Raw genomic sequence first — 21,719 nt, 5'->3', positions numbered from 1 at the left:
AAGTCAAAGAATATATTTTTGCTTCATTTCTTTTAGACAATACTTATTTACCAGAATCACAACTATGGCAGATATTGTATAGAAGATGCATGATCAAATCCAAGTCTACTTTTTCATCATCAAAACTATGATGATAAGCTTTCAGGAGCTCTCTGTCTTCTGCACTGAGATCACTCCCATTTGTTTGAACCAAAGAACTTTCATCTAAATTTCCAAATTCCAATGAAGCACTAGAAAAGAAAAAAACAGACCAAGTCAAATTTCATTAAAAAGAGTAACCCTTAAAGGCCAATGATTTCCATTATGTCCATGTTCAAATTTTCAATATACTCTAAAGAGGGTAAGTGACAATTAATACTCTAACTATAATGTAATTCATGTTTTGGTTTCAAGTATATTATTCAAAGTAAAATTTGGCAATAAGTGTTTTTAAAAAAACTCTATCTGAAGACATTTCTCCAAAGGAAATATACAAATAGCCAATAAGCACATGAAAATACGTTCAACATCATTAGTCATGAGAGAAATGAAATTCAAACCACGAGATACCACTTCACACCCACTAGGATGACTATAATAAAAAAGACAGATAGTAATAAGTGTGAGAGAGGATGTGAAGAAATTGGAACCCTAATACACTGCTAGTGGGAATGCAAAATGGTGCAACCACTTTGGAAAACAATGTGGCAGTTCCTCGAAACTGTTAAACATAGTGTTACCATATGGCCCAGCAGTTAGACTCCTAGGTATACAGACAAGAAGAAATGAAAATATATGTCCACATAAAAACCTGTATACAAATGTTTATACCAGTACTATTCATAACATCCCAAAAGTGTAAACAACCTAAATGTTCATGAATCGATGAATGGATAGACAAACTGTGGTCTATCCATAGAATGGAATATTACTCAGTCATTAAAAAGATGCTACAACATGTACAAACCTTGAAAACATTATGCTAAGTGAAAGAACCAATCACAGAAGATCACATATTATATGATTCCATTTATATGAAATGTCCAGAACAGATAAATCTATAGCAATGGGAAGTAGATGAGTGGTTGCCTAGGGCTGCTAAAGTTGGGGGAAATTAGAAGTGACCTCTAATGAGCACAGATTTCTTTTTGGGGTGATGAAAATGTTCTCAAAATTGGCTGTGGTGATGACTGCATAACTCTTTGAACATACATACTAAAAAACACTGGATTATACACTTAAGTAGGTGAATTATATGGTATGTGAATTTTATCTCAATAAAACTTAAAAAAACACAAACTTTTGGTCATCATTTACATTTTCTTAATAGGTTGTTTCTAATTGTTCATTATTATGAACAATATTCTGGAGAATAGTTCATATATTAAAAAAAAACACTCTACAGGTATCAGCTTAAAATGACTACTAATTCAGTTATCCTATACTAAAAGCAGGTTGATTATGCTATTTCCCGAAAGCCAAAATCAGTAGAAATTACTGAAATAACTCCCTTGCTTCTTCATCCTGTATGTGAAAATATAAAACTGCCATCACTAGTAATTATCAATATGATTTCTAGAAAGTTCAGTTCAGCCCAATCTTTCTTAAAGAGCTTAGCAGAAAAATAACATAAGATTGCTTTCAGGGACTTCCCTGGTGGCGCAGTAGTTAAGAATCTGCCTGCCAATGCAGGGGACACGGGTTCAAGCCCTGATCTGGGAAGATCCCACATGCCACAGAGCAACTAAGCCCGTGCACCACAACTACTGAGCCTGCACTCTAGAGCCCGTGAGCCACAACTACTGAGCACACGAACCACAACTACTGAAGCCCACACGCCTATAGCCCATGCTCCGCAACAAAGATAAGCCACAGCGATGAGAAGCCCGTGCACCGCAACAAAGAGTAGCCCCCGCTCGCCACAACTAGAGAAAGCCCATGTGCAGCAACAAAGACCCAACGCAGCCAAAAATAAAAAATAAATAATTTTTTTTAGAAAAAGACTGCTTTCAATAGGAAAAATATGAAACTTCTGCAACGTTATAATTGTAGTATTTAAAATTTTTAAATCCAATTTAAAACATTTCAAGTTTTTTGTTTTCTTATTTTTACCAGGTAAATTAAGGAGGTATTATGTTCTTTGTTTAATGCTATAAACTTTAGATATCAAGTATCAATAATCCAGCAAACATAATAAATTTAATTTAAATATTTGAAATTTATAGTTGATAACATCATGATCTGTGGAATAAAAAGAAAGCTGACTTAGCCAGGATAATTAAAATATTATCCAGATAACTGTTTTACATGGTAATCTGTAGTACCTATTCAGCTACACCTAACACCGTAACAATATCTGCAACATTTGAAGTGTTAGCATTAGAAGGATTGCAAGTTCTGGTGCTATTAATGAAATGATAATAAAACCCACCACACCAGAATTAACATTTGGATCTGCCAAGACTTTGAGACTCTACATTATCATTTAATGAAATTAAAATGATAAAACTAATTTCATATTTCAAATGTTTACTTCATCTAATATCCGAGACTTCATCTATAGATTTAAATACAAAAACCCAAGTCAAATAAAACATTTTATATGTTCTTGAATAATAGATGTTTTAATATATTTTAACTTCATACTCTTATTTTTTTGACAGTCTTATAGGTTGAAAATAGATAAAAGCTATCAATGTACTATAAAATATATTTTCTTTAAATTTCTTCTAAATATCTTTTTTCTTTAAATGTCTAATCTAAAATCTATATAAATATCAAAATTTATCTAAAATAATTATCTAAAAGAAGAATTATAATAGTTTCATAGGATTTTGAAAGTATTGCCCTTTTTTTTTTTAAATCAAAGTAATACATGTACATAGTGTTAATAAACAAGGGTTTTATAGAAGTTATAACAAAAACCCCTCTCCACTCCTAGTCACACTGCCTAGGACCTTTTTCAATTCTTTTAGCCATTTCTTTTGGTATTTACTGACGTATTTCTAAGCAACATGCATCATCCGCTATTTATTGATTTAACAATTTAGTAATTATCTGTGAATCTCCAATTAATGAAAAATGAGGTCACCACCCCCATCCCCATATAGTTTCCACACACACAAACCCATACAATTTTGTTTTCTGTGTACTTAGCACTAATTCTTCCCAAAGTGTCCAACAAATTCATGAAATCTTTTTAATACGATCAAAACCATCAGGTAATCCTTTTTACCCCAGAGGGCCCTTCCTCCTGGAGCTCTCTGTCTTCTGTTTCTATGAGACTAGGCTTACTGGGCAGCTGCCATAGTAACAGCCCTGTGCACCAACATACTAAGCATTTCTTTCACTTATCTCCTGTCCTGGATCTACTGTGTTCTTCTCTGTTTTACTTCACTCCTCATTTTTGTAGAACACATTCTCTAACAGCTTCCTCATAAAAAAATACATAGGAAATAAATTTTCCTATCCTTTTTCTACTATTTTCTTTTTTTTTGTCTTTTTTCCTACTTTGTCAGCAATTTTTTTCAACTTTATCTTGCAACCCTTCTGAATTACTTTTCTGCTATCATATTTTCATTTTCAAGGGCTCTTTCTTTTTTATTCATTCTTTCAAAAATAATCACTGAACATCTATATCCAGACACTGTCCCTGAACAAAGGAAACAAGGAGCTTACTAAATTCCACTGGAGAGAAGAGACAGACAATAAACCAATAAATACAGTAAATAAGTAAATTATATAGTTTATTAGAGGATGGTAGGTCCTATGGACAAAAGAAAAAGTAGAACAGGTTAAAGAGGATCAACTGTGGGGGGAGGCAGATTGCAATAGATAGGTAAATTTGGGTAGCCCTCATGAAGATGAAATTTGAACAAAGATTTGTGTTCTGTTCCTTTTTTTTTTTTTTAAGCACACTGTTTTCTGGTTCATGAATGTTATTTTCGATTACTATTTTCTTCTGGTCACTGATGCTCAGTTTTATTCAACTTCTTGGGGTTTTTTGTTGTTACTGTTTATTTGATGTTTGAGTGCTTTTTCCACTCAAATGCCTGGTGATCAATCCTTGGCAGTTTGTTTATTTTTAAAAAGTAAAGCACAAAAACCTCCATGTGTACAAGTGGGGAAAATTGAGTTATCTGGTTTAAAGATGGTCATTTCATTGAAGGAATATCAAACCTCTTAAAGTTCTAAATCTTTTCTCTAGGCCTGGTCTGTTTTTCCAGGAAGGAATTCTCAAGTTTTCTGCCAAAGAACATAAGCTTCAAACAGGAAAAGGCGATAGGGACAGCAGGGGAAGGGATTGGATGGTATCTCAACTTTTAGTCTTTAAGTAGACTTTCACTTAAACCCCTTTTCTGTTTGATACCTTACTCCCACTCTCCCACTGTACCTGGTCACCCCAAGTCCAAACTCTAAATGGTTTAATTTTTCAATAAACTTCCCACATCCTGCTACAGTGGGAAAGAGATATCACCTGAGGGCAGGGGAGAAGGGAATCTGAAATTCCAAATATTCCTCATAGAGAATTTCAACTAACTCTGTTATTTTTTTTAGCCCTTTCTTTCATTGTTTCATTCAGAAGTAGTTGAATGAGCCTCTAAGAAGTTCAAAGCTAAAATGAGGTTGTTTCTCATTGGCACTTCCCTCTTTAGGCACTCAGGCTTCAGCTTTCTTAGCTTTGCTAAGTCAAACATCAATAATCCATTAGCCATATATTTTCCAAAAATTTACTAACATCTTTCATCAGTTGCCATATCCTCTTCCATTCTCTCTGACTTTGTTAGTTTACACATTTTATATTCCTTCCTTACCATTTTAGTGAGGTTCTGGGGAAATGCAGAGAGACAAATACCATGTTTACCTGGAAATTCCCCTTCTTCTTTTTTTAAGATAAAATAAAAAATAAGATAAATATTATAATACAGTGGATCTTACTAGCAACCTACAAAATAACTGAAAGCTGTTATTAGAAAAACTCCTAAGAACTACAAAAAAAAATCTGGATAAGAGACTATAAATAGCCTTCATTTGTCACATTCTATGATTTATATGGCTAAGTTTCTTAAAAAGGAGTCAGGATTAATTAAAAATAGTATAAAGTGTTACCTGTAAGATTCTAGAAGATCCACAATTTCCGTCTGCCCAAAGTGTTTAGCCCAATCTACAGCCATCCTGCCAAAATTCAAAGATATCGAATTAAGAAAGAGAAATAATATTCTCAAAATTATAAAACTAGTTACTCAAATTTATTCATTCACCCATTAAAGTAGAGATGTATGAGCAATTATTACAAATAGCTTTTAATATAAAGACATATAAGAAATCAAAAAAGATATGTGTAGTTATACAAAGATATACAAAGAATGAATGCAATTTAAAATTACCAGCCATTTGATGCTTTAATATGAACATTGGCTCCCATACTAATTAACTGTTCTACTTGACTTGAAAAACCTCGTCCTGCAGCAACCATCAACGCTGTTGCACTGGTTTCACTATGTCTGTAATCCACTAAAAGAAGGAAAAGATACATAAATGTTAAATTTCCAAATTACTTTGGAAAATCATTTTAATTTTCTTGAATGTTAGGAGAATTAACCTGGGACTTGCTCCTTTACCTAAGTATATAACAGCATTGTATAACCTTTAACTCAGTTGATCCAAGAAGATCCGATACTGATGTGTCCTTAGTATAAGGAGGATGAAATAGGTACTATCATTTGGAAGGCAGGAGAAGGAAAGATAGTTGTTAATTAAAACAGAAAAGGAAAGCTACTAACTTTGTAGAATCCTTAAGTAATCTTCCTAAATCTAGATATTGCCTTGACCAAATGACAAGATATAATTAAAGAAGAATTAAAAAGTTAATTTTCATCAGTATCTGGTAATGAATGCTTAAAAGGGCAAATGAAAAGTTCAAAATGATTTTTTGATGTCCTTTCGTTTTGCTTTTATTACCCCATCATGCCAGGTTCTTACTATCTTAGATGCTTAATGAGAATAACACTGGCAGGAAGTTTACTTCCCATAAAACCCCTCCATTAGAAAAAAATTAAACTTTTATTGAATTTAAATTCCTTCTTAGAATATATTTCAAGCAATGCAACATACTATAATTACTGAGAACTAATTTTCATAAATTACAAAATTACAAAATTTCAGAAAGAAATCACCACTGGAAAAAAACCTCTGTAGTAAAATTTAAATAATTACAAAAGGAAAATTTTAATTTTCCATATATACCCAATTATCCTCATTATTTAACAACCCTCTAAAACATGGTATCCGTTATTAATATAAGCCAACGGTTCTCAAGGTGGGGAGAGGGACCTATGGAGAGAATTACTTCAGGCTTTTTATTTCTGAAAACACAGATAGCTATGCCTTACTCCTAGATTAAGATTCAGTAGGTCTCAGATGGCCAGGAACATGCATTATTACAGAGATCTGCAAAGATTATGATTTGTACTCACTATACGCGAATTACTGTTTCAACGGAATATTCAATTAGGGGTATGGATAAGTGTGGGAGTTTGAAAACATCCAAAAATTCTTTAATACTCTTCCCCTCAAGGGGTGGAGCCTAATTCCCTTCTCCTTGAGTGTGAGTTGGACTAAGTGACTCATTCTAGCTAATAGAATAAAGTGGAAAAGATGGTGCGCAACTTTGGAGACTAGGTCATGAAAGGTACCTATAGCTTCCTGCTTGCTTTTTCTTCTTCTCTTCTGAATCACACACTCTGGGAGAAGCCAGCTGCCACATTCTGGGAAGAATAAGGCAATGCTATGGAGAGGTCCAGATGGCAAAGAACTGAGGCCTTCAGCCAATAGCCAGAGACAAACTGAGGCCTCTAGGCAACAGCCATGTGAGTGAGCCTTCTTGGAAGCACATCCTCCAGCCCCAGTAAACCTTAAGATGACTGAACCCCTGCCAACAGCTTAACTACTACTCCATGAGTGACTAGGAACCAGAACCACTCAGTTAAGCCACTCCCAGATTCCTGACTCTCAGAAACTATGTGAAATAATAGATGTTTTAGGTTGCTAAGTTTGGGAATCATTTGTTATGCAGCAATAGATGATTAGCATCCAGCGTTCCATAGAATGCCTAGTCTTACTAAACCAGCTAATTACTACCTGGTTATACAAGATCACAGAGGGAAATTGATATGATTTAAAAAAAAATCTACCAAGCCCAAGGCTTCCTGGATCACACGAAGTATTTTCAACTCTGGTGCCAATTAAGAGTTGAGATTTTAGAAGAGAAATAAAAACATGGGAAGTAAATTACTGCTCATAGAGATACCATAACATTTTAGTTTACTACATGCACATGGCCTAAGGCATTAGAATACTGGGCTCTGGAAAATGTCTAATAAAACTATAAAGGAGAGGGACCTGGGTCCACAGGATGACCATTATCAAAGTAATAGTCTAGTACTCTCTAAAGAAATATCTAGGAAGAGGGTCAAAGATAATACAAAAATACTTTAAAATGTTTCATAAATATTTTAAAGCAACATGTCTCAGAGTTCAAATTTCCTAACTTATGGATAGAAACCTAAATGAAGTAGGCATTGGGCCATATGAGTATCTGTGGGGACTGCGTTCCAAGCATAGAAAACAACAAAAACAAAGGCCCAAAGATGGGAATGGGCCAGCATATATGAAGAGCAAGAAGACAAGAGTGGCTAAGGCACAGTGAACAAGGAAAAGAGTAGTAGAAAATGAGATAAAAAAAGACTGTCAGAGACTAAATCAGGGAAAGAACTTTGATTTTTATTCAAAGTGTAATTGAAAGCCATGGGACAGCTGAGAGAAGAGAAGTGGCATGATCCAATTTCCTTTTCAAAAGGATCAATCTGATTGTTCTCTGGAGAACAGACTAGTAACATAAGAATAGAAGCAGTTAATAGGCCACCGTAATAGTCCAGGAAAGAAATGTTGGCTTTGACTAGGATGGCAGCAGTAGAGGAAGTAAAACATGTGAGATTCGGGACTTATTTAAAAGGTAAAACTAACAAGATTTGCTAATGGATTATATGTGGGGTATGAGAGCAAAGTCAAAGATGATTTTATATTTTGTTGCCTTAGCAACTAGGTGAATGGTAGTACCCTAGAGTTAGATTCAGTGTGCCTGGGATGGCCAGGCATATGCATTTTTAAAGAGGTCTACAACTGATAATGATCACTAAGGGAACACTAAGGAAAAAGCAGGTTGAGAGGAAGGTAGAAAAACAGAGAATCAAGTTGTTTGGGGAATATCTAGTTTTATTCCCCTAACGGACTTCCAACCGGAGATGTCAAGTGGTGAGGTGTATTGAAGTGAGGGGGGAGTTCAGGATTGGAGACGTAAAATTAGGAGTCATTTTAAATAAATATTTAAAGCTTCAACTAGATGAGATCCATCTAAGGAGTAAGTGTAAATAGAAGGTCTGAGGATTGAGGCCTGGGACATTCCATATTCAGAGGTCAAGAAAAAGAAAAAAATCCTGCCAAGGAAACCAAGACATACCAGCCAGGGAGATGAGAAGAAAATAAATCAAGTAGGGAATATCAGAAGTTAACTGAAGAACATGTTTCAAGAAAGGAGTGATCAAGTATAGTAATAATAATGTTGAGAAGTTCAAGTGAGGGGATAAACTACTTGACATCTAAATCCCTTCCAGTACTGACCTTTTATTATCATCATTCTACCTTTTGCCTAAAAGCCTTCAGGGTCCTAAAACTCACCCCTGATTGCCAATATCCATTATAACCAACTAACGAAATCAGAATAAATCATTAGCGAAAATATGTCATGTGACATAACGCAGGTACATGTGAATCAGAACTTGAACCTATATAACTAAAGGTATACTAAAATTTTCCATTTACTGAATGAATAATCTAGAGCAAAAGTTATTAACATTTTCCCCCTGTTTTGAAATAACAAATCTCTTTGAAAATCCAAGATATTCCAGGGGTAAGGGTGATGCATAGGGGGGAGTATATTTATGTCATAAATTTTATACACATAAAAATACTTTTGCATATAACTGTCATATATTCACAGACCCCATGAAACTATTCTGGAGACATTAGGTTAAGAGTCCCTGATTTAATACAATACTTATTTATTCTACTATGCTAATAAGAAGATCCTGATTTGTACATTTGAAATAAGTACTCCAAAAGAACAAAATATTGCTTGTGAACAAAAAGTGAATTTTGAATTTTATGAATTAAGCTATACTTCTATCATAATAAATAACTTCAAGGGTAATAAAAAGAAACTTAAATAAATTATACTTACCACTAACATTTTCAGTTAAAATAAGGTGAAAGACCTGAGCAAACGCATCAACATCTTTATGCAGCCATATGTCAGAAAGACAAGCATCCATTTCCTTTATTAACCATGGTTCAAGGCAATTCACATCTTTTTCTGTCTTTAAAAAGAAGCAAAGATTATAAATTACTTAACAGCTTAACCTTTGCTTGCAGAGAACATGAGACGGCCATAACTGCCACAAGAACTACTAACCATTCGGTATTACAGCAAAGGCTTTGACATAAAAGTTTCTCATCTCATCACAAACATAATCACTCACAATACTGTATCTTGTTTTCACATTCATCTTTTATCTGAGAATGAGCCTGTCAACAAAGGAGTATGATACAGTCACAATATTAACTGTGCTTCTGACAGAATGTTGCTAAATGTACCCATATATCAGTGGTCTTATGTCCCAACTGCACAACAGAGGAAACATCACCTGGAGCTTTTCAACACCGAAGCCACGTCCCACCCCAGAGCAAGTACTTCAAAATCTCTGGGATGGAGGCCAGATTCCATAGGACTTTAAAAGTTCCTTAGGGGATGTTAATGTGCAGCCAGGCTTAAGAATCACTAATTAAGGGACTTCCGTGGTGGCACAGTGGTTAAGAATCAGCCTGCCAACGCAGGGGACACGGGTTCAAGCCCTGGTCTGGGAAGATCCTACATGCCGTGGAGCAACTAAGCCCATGCGCCACAACTACTGAGCCTGCGCTCTGGAGCCCGCGAGGCACAACAACTGAGCCCACATGCCACAACTACTGAAGCCCGCACGCCTAGAGCCTGTGCTCCACAACAAAGAGAAGCCACCACAATGAGAAGCCCGTGCACCACAAAACAAAGAGTAGCCCCCACTCTCCGCAACTAGAGAAAGCCCACACGCAGCAATGAAGACCCAACGCAGCCGAAAATAAACAAATAATTTTTTTTAAAAAATCACGAATTTAAATGGTCAAAATGCTGTTCACTGAACCAAATGGATGTTCCCTGCACTAAATAACAATTTTTAAACATTCTTTAAAAGTACACATTCTTTAAAACTATAGTTCATTTGGATGCATCAGAACTTTAAACACTGGGAGAAAACTGCAAGCATATCTGCATTATGTAGCTTCTCATGCTCAAAAGAGTTTAATTCTTTTTCTAAAAAGTGCATAGTCCCAGCCATCTCACTAATCACCAATGCTTTTTTAAGAATTCTAAACCAGAATCAAAGACCAGAAGGGACCTAGGAAATCCACTGGTTCCAGTTTTCAAACAGACTCCAAGGAATCCAAAGTAGCAGAAGCCCCACTTAGGAGTGGGGATGGAGAGTGATGGATGAGCAGGCAGGATTTCTACAAAATATTTCATTTGTAAAAGATATTGTGGCAAAATAGAAGGGAGAAAAGCAGAAGAGAAAAAGAAACTGAGGTCTATAGTGGGTAATTGATTTTACAGAGTCACATGGCTTTGTGGTAGAAACATCAGTCTTGATTACTTGCCCTAATACCAACAGGCTTTTCTCAGTTTTTTCCTAACTTAGCTTATCTTGCATTGCTTAGCTCATAGGTTCTTAAACTTTTGAGATGGTAAAATATCTAGCAATAATAATGTATGTATATATACATAATATCTACAACTATTTTCTTCACAAAATTTATAGAAAATATTGAAATAATTTTAACTCAGAATGAAACAATAAAAGATGTTGCATTATTTGAAAAAATAAGTGTATAGAAAATTATTCTGAAAAATGTGTTGTAGTCTAAGATAAACTAAGGGAATTATGCCTTAATAATGTAATAAAAAATATAATCTCATAAAATGTTCTTTAAATTACACAATTTTCACTCAAAATAGCAGTGTGAAACCACTGAGGTCTTACCAACTGACTGAAGACGGCATCACCACCATCATCCAATAAATCATATTCTTCAGTCACATTTGGGACAGCTCTCTGTCTCTGAGATTCAGGCTTGAAAGTATTCTCTTGAGCTGAGTACCATTCTGTAAGTGTGGTTTGTTGTCTTTCCTCTAAATTAATTACCAAAGAAAATAAGTAGATAAATTCTTTGCTTTTTGAAATATATTTCTTTGTTTAAAAAAATTAAGTGAAACTGAAAATACCTAAAAGTTGGCCTTATTTTAAAGTTACTTTTTAAAAATATATTAATTAGGAACATTCAATAAAATGTGTTACGCTGAACCGAAAGGAGACATGAAACTGCTTTATAAAACCTCATCTGTTCATCTACTAGCAGGAAGTTTACTTCTAAATAAGGACATAATTTAATGAACAGTATTTTAGCCATATAACAAATACTGTTTAAATCAATGACTAATATTCATATAGCACTTTGTAGAAAATCATTTATTGAATTTCTACCACCATGCTAGCTGTTTGAGACACAAGTTATATTCAATTTCCATCTTCAAAAGTTTTGAGAACCAGAAGTTTTATAATTTACATATTAGTGATTCAGCACTGCACTGTGACACAGGCATTGCTAATTGCTTTTTTCAAGTGAAGAATCCAAAGAAGTTAAGATTATTTGTCCAAGGTTATACTAATTAAACAAAGGAATCAAAGCTTGAAGCCAAGTCTTCCATCATGAATAATGTAGTTAAAAGTAAGCAAAAGAAACTTAACCTTAATTCATAAGCTGAGATATAGTATAAATCATGAGATGTATTAATAGGCAAGTCATGTTAAATTCAAAGTACTGATGCAATTCATAACAATATCAAGATGTGAAAAACTCAACAATTATACCAAAGGTGAGCCTGTTATTACTCATATGCTACTCTTTTCACTCCCTCACCCACTCCCCACTCCCACTCTGTAACACATGCTGGGGACAGCCAGCTCAAATCTTCTGCCTCCTTAAAATAGTGGTTGAATATTTGGATACAGACACACTCAGCCTCCTCATCTCTGGCATCCTCTTTCAATTCCTCTCTATAGATTATAACTTCTGGGCATAAACCAGAATGTAGAACATCCATATGGGACAGTATTCTAATATAATATTCTACAACTATACACAGAGATAAATACTTTCAAGTGTCCTTGTATCTGCATAGTATAAGACTGGAGTACTCCAAAAAGTCAATATCAATAGTAATTTTCTTTTATATTTGTTTGATAAAAAGCTTACCTCGTTGTTTTTCCTTTTTGTATTTTAACATTTCTTTGTTTGTGTATCCAGTAGTTCTTAAAATGTCTTCCAGAAACATTTCTTTTACTTCAAATGGTCTTCCCTGTACTAAATAGGAATTTTTTTAAACAGTCAATTTGCATCTTAGAGATAATTCACATAAAAACATGAGATTCTCAAATTAATAAATCTGAGTATTAATGCAAAGGCAATTCCATAGGTCAAGTGATCCTCATATTGTCCTTTAAATATAACTCTGATCTATATTTTAGACAACTGTTCATTTGCATGTTTTTTTCCAGTGTTTACTATTTACTTGATTGTTTGGCATCATGCTAGGCACTAGGAATATAAATGGTAAGCAGAAACAGAGTTCCTCCTGCTCTCTTGAAGCTTGAAGCTTGCAATCTAGCAGGGGAATCTGACATTAATCCAATAATCCAAAACATCAATGTAAAAATAAAGTTGTAAAAAGTCCTATGAGAGAGAAGTACAAGATACCATGACAGTACATAATAGGGGAATTTGAAAGAATCAAGAAAAGCATCCTCACTGAGAAAAATGAGAACCAAGAGAAGGGGGTAAACAAAATGACTAAGCTATGCAGAGAGGAAAGAGTATACTATGAAGAAAAAAACAGTACGTACAAAGCCCCTGTGGTGGGAAAGAGTATGATGTTCTCAAGGAACTAAAAGGCCAAGGGCAAGCTAGTTGGAACATGATGTGAAGAGGGGTGTGAAGAAGGGATTGTAGTTCAAGATGAGGCAGAAGAAATAGATAAGCCTTATTAAGGGTTTAGGTCTTTATTCTGAAGTAAAGGTTGTTCAAAGTTTCAAGCTCATAAGAGTATTTAACATCATCAAAATTCCACTTCAGAAATCTGGCTGAAAATTCCACGTTGGCTGCAACATGGGGAATGGATTTAAAAGAAAGCAGAGTGGATGAAACAGACCAGGCAGGAGCAATTACAACAGTTCAGGCTGAAGAGGACAATAACCTGAACAAGATTGGTGATAGTAAAAATGGAAGGAGACAGACAGACTCTAGATAGATGGGAAGTAAAGTCCACAGAACTCAGCATTAGATTGGATATGGAAGAATGATAAGGAAGTGTCAACCACAGTTCTTGAAAGTCTGGCTTACAAAACTCAATGGATGATGTTGTCATTTTCTGAGGCTGACAAGGAAAGCTAAAAGAAAAACAGGTTGGCTTGTGGGACCTGGGGTTTGGTTTTAGACATGTCAAATGTTAGGTGCCAAAATGACCTTCAATTAGCAGATGCATAAATTTTATGTGCCTTACCACCCAGTAATATTATGAGCAAAAAGACATACAGGTTTGTGACTTAGGTGATTAGGTCAATGGTATGATTAACCAAAACAGGCAACACAAGAGAAGCAGATTTTTTAGAAAGGATTAAGTATTCAGTTCGGGCATATTAGAGGTGAACTGCTTATAAGCAACCAAGTCCAAAGCTCTGGAGAACAGTTTGAACTGGGAAATAAAGATTCAGGAGTCATCAGTGCAAGAGAAAGTAGAAGCCAAGGGCAAGAATGAGGTCTTCCAGGAAAACTAACTGTGCATCCCCAGTACCTAGTAGAGAAGAGCATAGAGCAGGAAAGAGAGAAAAAGCAAAGAAATCAAAGGAAGAGGGGAAGGGAAAGGGGATGGGGAAGGGCGGGGAAGGGCAGGGAAGGGAAGGGAGGGGAAGGAGGAAAGGGAAGGGGAGGGAAGGGAGGAAGAGAAAAAAAAATGGATCATGAGAAAAATCCTCAAAAATATCAATATTTAAGCACCATGCAAAAGAAGAGAAGCCCACAGAGGAGACCAAGAAAGTACAAGCTGTAATACAGAATGAGACTTAGGAGGTAGTTCTGGCAAATAAATTATGGGATACGAGCATTTCACAAAAAACGGTAACAATTATGAGAAATACTACGGAAAGTATAAGTAAGATTTTCATGTAAAATTAAATCAGTTTCAAAACAATACTGGTAAGAATGCACAAATGAATAGCCTCATAAACTGCAGAAATGTGAACCATTTCAGCCTTTTGAAAAAGTAAAATGGCAAAACCATCTTACTGTTAAAATTAAAAATAGATACATTCTTTTACTCAACAATTTCACTTTTAGGAATCTATCCTTAGAAATAAGAGCACCAATGTATAAGAATATATGTAAAAAAAAAAAAAAAAAAAGAATATATGTAGAAGGATGCTCATAACAACGATGTTTATAGTAGGGGAAAGGGAGAATCCAGGACCAATCTAATGTCCAAATATTAAGAAATGGTTAAATAAATCATGGTACATTTATATTAGGAAATATAAAAGCAGCTTTTCAATATAATGAACTACATCTAGAGCTACTAAACTGGAGAACTGTTCATGATATACTGTCATATGAATAAAGTAAATTGCAAAACATTGTATATGGCATGTGCCCATTTATGTAAAAACCATTTTCTATAAACCCAATATATATGTATATATTTACATATGTTGTATGAGCATGGACAAGGTGAGACAGGATATACACTAGGCTTCAACATCAAGTAATCTCAGGGAAGAAAAGATATGAAATGAAAAGAAGACAGGTGATTGTGAACTTTTTCCCTGAATGTTTGTACTATTTCATTGAGGTAAACACATACAACTTTTTCAATTTTTGAGGAGGAAATTAATAATTTTTTTAAAGATTGGTGGAAAAACCAGATTTGATTAAAGGATAAGGACAAAAGTTAAGTGGCAACATATTTAGAAGTACATGGGAAGTAAACACGGGTGTATAGACTACTCTTTGAAAGAGTCTAGCAATAAAGGCAAAGAATTTAAAGGGGAATACAAAATAAAGCATATCTCCTTTTAAGACTAGAGAACTGGCTCACTACACAATACCAAAGAGTTGTAGATGGAAAAGGATGAAAATATATAGAGATGACTGATTAAGTATATCTCAGAGAAAACATAAACGGATGCTCTATACATCAGAACATTCCCCAATTTCTATTATAATAAATAAAATCAAGCCAAAAAAGTATTCTTTCATAAAAATCCTAGAAGAAATCTGACAGTTTAACTTACTGTATGTCACTGGACAACTCCCGAAATATCTCATAAAAAGATTTACATCTAAGGCAGCACTAGAAAGAATTAGTTTCAAAGTTGGGTGCTTCTGCAACAAATCTCTTAACTTTGTAAGTAAAAAATCACTAAATCGATCCCTTTCATGTACTTCATCCTGCAGCAAACAAAAACAAAATCATGGAACAGTTAAAACATAAAAATAACTAAAGTCTTTAAAATTATGGAACTGCTGGGTTTCACACTAATTCAAGTTAAATGTGGACACAGCCAATTAGTGAAAATTTTGTATTATGGACAATTTAGAAATAATCAGACATTAACGACCTACTATGGGTAACAAAACACTGCCCTTTTTCCCACAAAAACTACAACAAATGCTGAATTAGTGGAGTCTAATTTAATATAATTTTAATAAATACAAAATCTATTTTAATATGCTTCTGTTAGCATCAGAACCAGGTGCATCCTGTGGTTTGAATGCACAGAACTAATAAGTTTCCAAAAGCTGCTCTATCACAACCTTATAAAACTTAATCTAAGTTATCTGACACAAACTGGATAAAAGCTTAGAATTCTTTAATAAGGTGGTAATTCATCTACTTATTTCATCAGCAGCTAGTTAATTTAGCAGCTTAACCATGAAGTTAAATGACTTTAAAGTATGCCTCTAAGATTTGGAAGAGAAATCAGATGACTAAGCACAGAGAAAAAAGAAAACTTTCATCATTCTGGAGAACTCTTAAAATACATGTGCCATTTTCATATATAAAAAGCACTTTTTAAAAAACTATCTACTTATTTTATTCTCACTCATAAAACCTGATGGTAAGAATATCTTTATTTAATATAAAATATTTATTTCTAACAATTATGGACAATAAAAAGTAACTTGAGGGACTTCCATGGTGGTCCAGTGCTAAAGAATCCACCTTACAATGCAAGGGACATGGGTTCGATCCCTGGTCAGGGAACTAAGATCCCACATGCTGCAGGGCAACTAAGCCCACACGCCACAACTACTGAGCTCCTGTGCCTCAACTAGAGCCCACATGCTCTGGAACCCGCATGCCACAACTACAGAGTCCACATGCCCTGGAGCCTGCACGCCACAACTAGAGAAGAGAAAACCTGCAGGCCACAACTAGAGAGAAGCCTGCTCCACAACGAAAGATCCTGCATGTCTCAACGAAGATCCTGCGTACTGCAACTAAGACCCTAAGACCCGACGCAGCCAAAAATAAATAAAATAAATAAATAAATAATAAATAAATCTTTAAAAATAAAAATAAAAAATAAAAGTTAAAAAAAAAGTAACTTGATTAGAATAGCCTGTTTTAAAAAAATTGGTTCTCATTTATATCCTATTCTAAAAATTTAATTAGATATTTAAATTTAAATATTCTTACCACAATAACATGTGTCACAGTTGACAATGAACTATCTCCTGCCATCAGAGTACGAAGCAGTACCCCATTGGTGCAAAATGTCAGAAGTGTCTTTGGAGAAACCCTTTTTAAAAAATCAAAATAAAGTTCACAATTACAAATCTTTTATGTAATTAAAACAAGGTCATATATTAAATGCTAGTGTCCTTTGTACTTTAATAAGTGTTACTAATATAACAGTGTACTAGTATATATGCTTTAATAGCAAAGTTATGTGAAATATGTATTTTATGCCTGATAATCTCACCAATTTATTATTACTAACAGCCTTTTATTAATTTAGTAATTATTTTGTTAAAGAACTTAAATAGATATTTTTTAAAGATCTTAAACATTTTTTACTTGGGGGAAAAAGGTATATCATAAATGAGATTAGCTTTTTGAATCACTATATCCAAATAACTGTGAGCAAAGAAATGGTACTACTTTTCAAGAAGGTACTACTAGCACTACTACTACTAATAATAATAATCAATTCATTCACTAACATTTACTGAGTGCTTACTATAAACTTCACATCAAACCTGTGCTCTAGATGCTTTCATTAGCCGCATTTTATAGATGAGGAAACTAAGACTCAAAGAGGTGAAATAACTTGCACTTCATCATGAAACTATGAAACAGGATTTCGATCTATGGCCCAAACTCTTTTTCAAGCTATTTATTTATTCAAAACCTCACTAAGTTTAGACATGAGCTCAATGTCCTATTATAAACTTACTTGGAGCAAAATGATCATCTAACTTTTCAACTAACACATGCTCTATATTTAGTGAAATATAAATATTTAGTCTTTTCTAAGAATGATAAAAAGCTACAGGTGGATTGTCTTTACCTGCTTTCTAAACGGATCTGGTACCCAATTGTCTGACCAATCCTTTCTCTTCTCTCTGCAGCAACTCTTTCAGCCACAGCAATAGCTGCTAATCGTCTTGGTTGAGTACAAAATATACGGCAGGGGATACCATTTTTAAAGCAATCATCTAAAAGGAACTGAGGAATCTGAAACAAATTTTAAAGTACTATAAGATAACATAATTGTATATCCAGAAAATCCATGTCAATCAACTGAAAAACCATCAGAACTAAAAAAAGTTATGTAACATGTCCAAACATAAAATAATCATAAAACCAACAACTTTCATGTAACTGTTAATAATCAGCTAAAAACTGTAACTTAAAAAGATCTTGTTCACAATAGAAACTAAAACTAAAACACTTAAAAACAAAATCATAAAGAAATAGTTAAGGTTTACATGAAAAAGATTATAAAACACTACTGAAAAACATAAAAGATGGGAATATACTAGAAAAATATGACATATTCCTGGATAGGAATAATCAGTATTACAAAAATGTCAATTCTCCCCAAGTTATCCTATTAAGTCAATAAAACAACAATCAAAATTCCATTGGACTTTTTTAAATAGTGAAAAATATAAAGAAACCAGAAATAGCCTAATACCAGGATTGCAGACACTTTTCTATAATTAAATTTAAACAGGTCAGAAAAATTTAAAATAAAAAGTAGAAGTCTTCCCCACCGATACCACTACCAATAGTCCTCTCCATGAAAGTGACTACTGTTAAGTTTCTTATAAACTCGTTTGGGGAAAAAAAAAGTTTATACAACTTAAATTATTTGTGTATATAAACAGGTTTTTATTCACACAAAGTCATTATTACACTTAAAGTTTGTAATTTGCAGATGTCACTTAATAACATATCAGATCTACCTAATCCATTTTAATAGCTGCACATTCCATCTTATGGATGTGCTATAATTTAACAAATATGACTATACATTAAGTAATTTCCAGTTTGTTTAGGCTTGTTATTTTTGATGCTGTTGCTTACTATTATAAAGAATGCTGCAGTGAACATCTGTCTTCACATACTTATGCAAAGACAAATATATGTGGAGCCAAAGAGCATATAAATTTAAATTTTCATAGAAAAATTATCAATCTGCCCTTCAAAACAATTTATACTTTTACCAACAGAGCAGAAGACGCTGTTTTCCCAACACCTATGCAAATGCTGGATTTCATCAATTTTTAAATTTCAGCCAATTTAATAGTTGAAAAATATAATTATTGTTTTGATTTCATTTCTTTAACTATGAGTGAAAAGGACATCTTTTCATGCATGTCTTACCCTCCAGGATTTTTTAAACTTGACCAGTTCATCCGGAAGCATAAATGCAAACAAACTGCTAAGAAATATCTAAAAAGAGAAGCTAATAAAGAGGAATATTATGCTACATACTGTAAAACTACAAAATGCAAAAAGTGAGAACTTGGTGTAGGAACAGATAATTAAAAATACATAACAAAAATTCCAGAAATATACCCAGGTACTATAGAAATTTAGTATTTGATCAAAAGTAGTATCTCAATACATGCACCCCAATGTTCACAGCAGCACTATTTACAACAGCCAAGACATGTAAGCAACCTAAGTGTCCATCCACAGATGAATGGATAAAGATGTGGTGGGTATATATATATATATATACACACACACATACACATATATATATACACACACACATACATACACACACACATATGTACACAATGGAATATTACTCAGCCATAAAAAAAGACTGAAATGTTGTCATTTGCAGCAATATGGATGGACCTAGAGAATATCATACTAAGTAAGTCAGACAGAGAAAGACAAATATTATATGATATCACTTATATGTGGAATCTAAAAAATAATACAAATGGGTCTATTTACAAAACAGAAACAGACTCAAAGACATAGAAAACAAGCATAAGGTTACCAAAGGGAAAAGGGAAGGAGGGATAAGTTAGGAGTATGGGATCCATAGATACACACTACATAAAATAGATAAGCAACAAGGATTTACTATATAACACAGGGAACAATATTCGATATCTTGTAATAACCTATTATGAAAAATAATCTGAAAATAATTATATATATATATATATATATATATATATAACTGAATCACTTTGCTGTACACCTGAAACTAACACAATACTGCAAATCAACTACACTTCAATTTTTAAAAAGTAGTATCTTAAAATCGGGGGAAGGGATCATTAAATGAAAATTGTATTGGAACACTAGATACTAACATAAGGAAAAAAGTCAGATTCCTACCTGATATGACACAATAAATAAACTCCAGATGGATTTTTAAAACTACAAATATAAAAGTATTAGAATAAAATATTTGTAGGAAAATGTTTTTTAATCTTGGGGTAGAAAATGATTTTCTGAGCATGGCATGAAGCCCTAAAAAAAGACTGACAGATTTGACTATTTATAAAAATGTAAAACTACTAATCAAGATACCATAAGCAAAGCTAAAAAAGCAACCAAAAAATTGGGAGAAATTGTTTTTAAGATATCTAACACATAACAGCCATGCATCCATAATGTACAAAGCACTATTAAAAATAAATCCAAAATGATTAAACCTAAAGAAAAATAAGATATAAATAAGTACCTCACAGAATATAAATAGATAATAAGCAAACGAAAAGATACTCAACTAAGAATCAGAGAAATGCAAATTAAAACATTATTTTTTGCTTATCAGATTGATAAAGGTAAAAAAAAAATTATATCCATTGTTGCCTAAGTTTTAGAGAAATGGGAACTTTCAATACATTCAGTACTATTTTAATACGATAACTCTTTTTTGAATTAACAGACAGTAACTAGTTAATCTAGCTACTAAAATTTTAAATGCAATATTTTTGATCCAGCATTTCCACTTCTAGGAATTTATCCTATTATAACATTCCCACAAATTAGAAAAGAAATATTAGGATGCAATATAATAAAGTAAGTACAGAGTAAGAATCCTGCTCTGCCACTTCCTAGTTATGTGAATTTGGGTAGATTAACATCTGTAAGTTTTAGTTTTTATTCCTCATCTGTAAAAAGAGATAATAACAAGCCTACATATCTTGGGTTAATAAGAGGTTTAATTGAGATAACTGTTGTAAAACTTCAGCATGCAGTAAACAGTCTTTTATCACTGTTATTACAAAAATGCTCAGGAATGCTACTCAATTGTTTAAAAAATGAGGTCTATCGCTAGGTACTGACACAGAAAAATATCCAATATCTATTAAGTGAAAAAAGCAAGATGCAAAGTGTATACATATTATCCCATGTTTGTTTTAAAAATAATCTATATCAATACTGTAAAGAGAATAAAAACAAAACAAACAATCCCCCCAAAAAACCCAGAAACACATACTCCAAGTTTCTGACAATAAACCAGGGAAAGAGGAGGGTGGCAAGAGAACTAGAAATCTTTCACTTTCCATAATATTTTCTATAATGTTTGAATTTTATATAATGAACATGAATAATGAATATGAACATTCAAAAGGCAAATAATTTCCTAATGCTACCAAAGGAAAGATGAAAATGGCTAACGATATTAACTTCAAACTATGTCATATTTGTATTTCATAGGACAGGAACATTAGTAATTTTACTTGAACTCTTTGAACAAGATACAATTATTTCTTAAGTTTAAATCCATTTAGATTAATAGTTTCTTTTGAAAAGCAAAGAGAATAATATTTAATTCCTAACTAAATTCTCCAGATCTTTTCATACCTAGTAAAATGATACACATAATTGTGAAAATAGACATCCATAATTCCAGTGTGCAAATATCCTTAGGAAGAACACTCAAATAATTTAAATAAAACCATATTTGTTATATTTTATCAAAACTTTCATA

General features: G+C 33.3%; 1 protein-coding gene across 6 annotated transcripts in view; it reads right to left on the bottom strand.

Annotated features, from left to right (window-relative positions):
- YTHDC2 (YTH N6-methyladenosine RNA binding protein C2) overlaps window positions 1–21,719 on the bottom strand; it is an 80,720-nt gene that overhangs the window by 47,434 nt on the left and 11,567 nt on the right. For all 6 annotated transcript variants that reach the window (XR_009007132.1, XM_057540518.1, XM_057540517.1 and 3 more), the window contains exons 5-13: window positions 17,811–17,977; window positions 16,937–17,039; window positions 15,528–15,684; window positions 12,442–12,549; window positions 11,169–11,317; window positions 9,278–9,413; window positions 5,367–5,493; window positions 5,089–5,154; window positions 52–230 (exon numbers count right to left, since the gene is read on the bottom strand). Coding sequence is in view for 5 of the 6 variants with exons in the window: in XM_057540518.1 (XP_057396501.1) it covers window positions 52–230; window positions 5,089–5,154; window positions 5,367–5,493; window positions 9,278–9,413; window positions 11,169–11,317; window positions 12,442–12,549; window positions 15,528–15,684; window positions 16,937–17,039; window positions 17,811–17,977 (1,192 nt within the window). In the remaining variant the exon portion in view is untranslated. The remainder of the gene's footprint in view (window positions 1–51; window positions 231–5,088; window positions 5,155–5,366; window positions 5,494–9,277; window positions 9,414–11,168; window positions 11,318–12,441; window positions 12,550–15,527; window positions 15,685–16,936; window positions 17,040–17,810; window positions 17,978–21,719) is intronic.

Source organism: Balaenoptera acutorostrata, chromosome 2 (genome assembly GCF_949987535.1).
Source record: "Balaenoptera acutorostrata chromosome 2, mBalAcu1.1, whole genome shotgun sequence".
NCBI lineage: Eukaryota > Metazoa > Chordata > Mammalia > Artiodactyla > Balaenopteridae > Balaenoptera > Balaenoptera acutorostrata.
The sequence above is the reverse complement of the archived record's forward strand: the minus strand, read 5'-3'. Positions and strand labels throughout refer to the sequence as shown.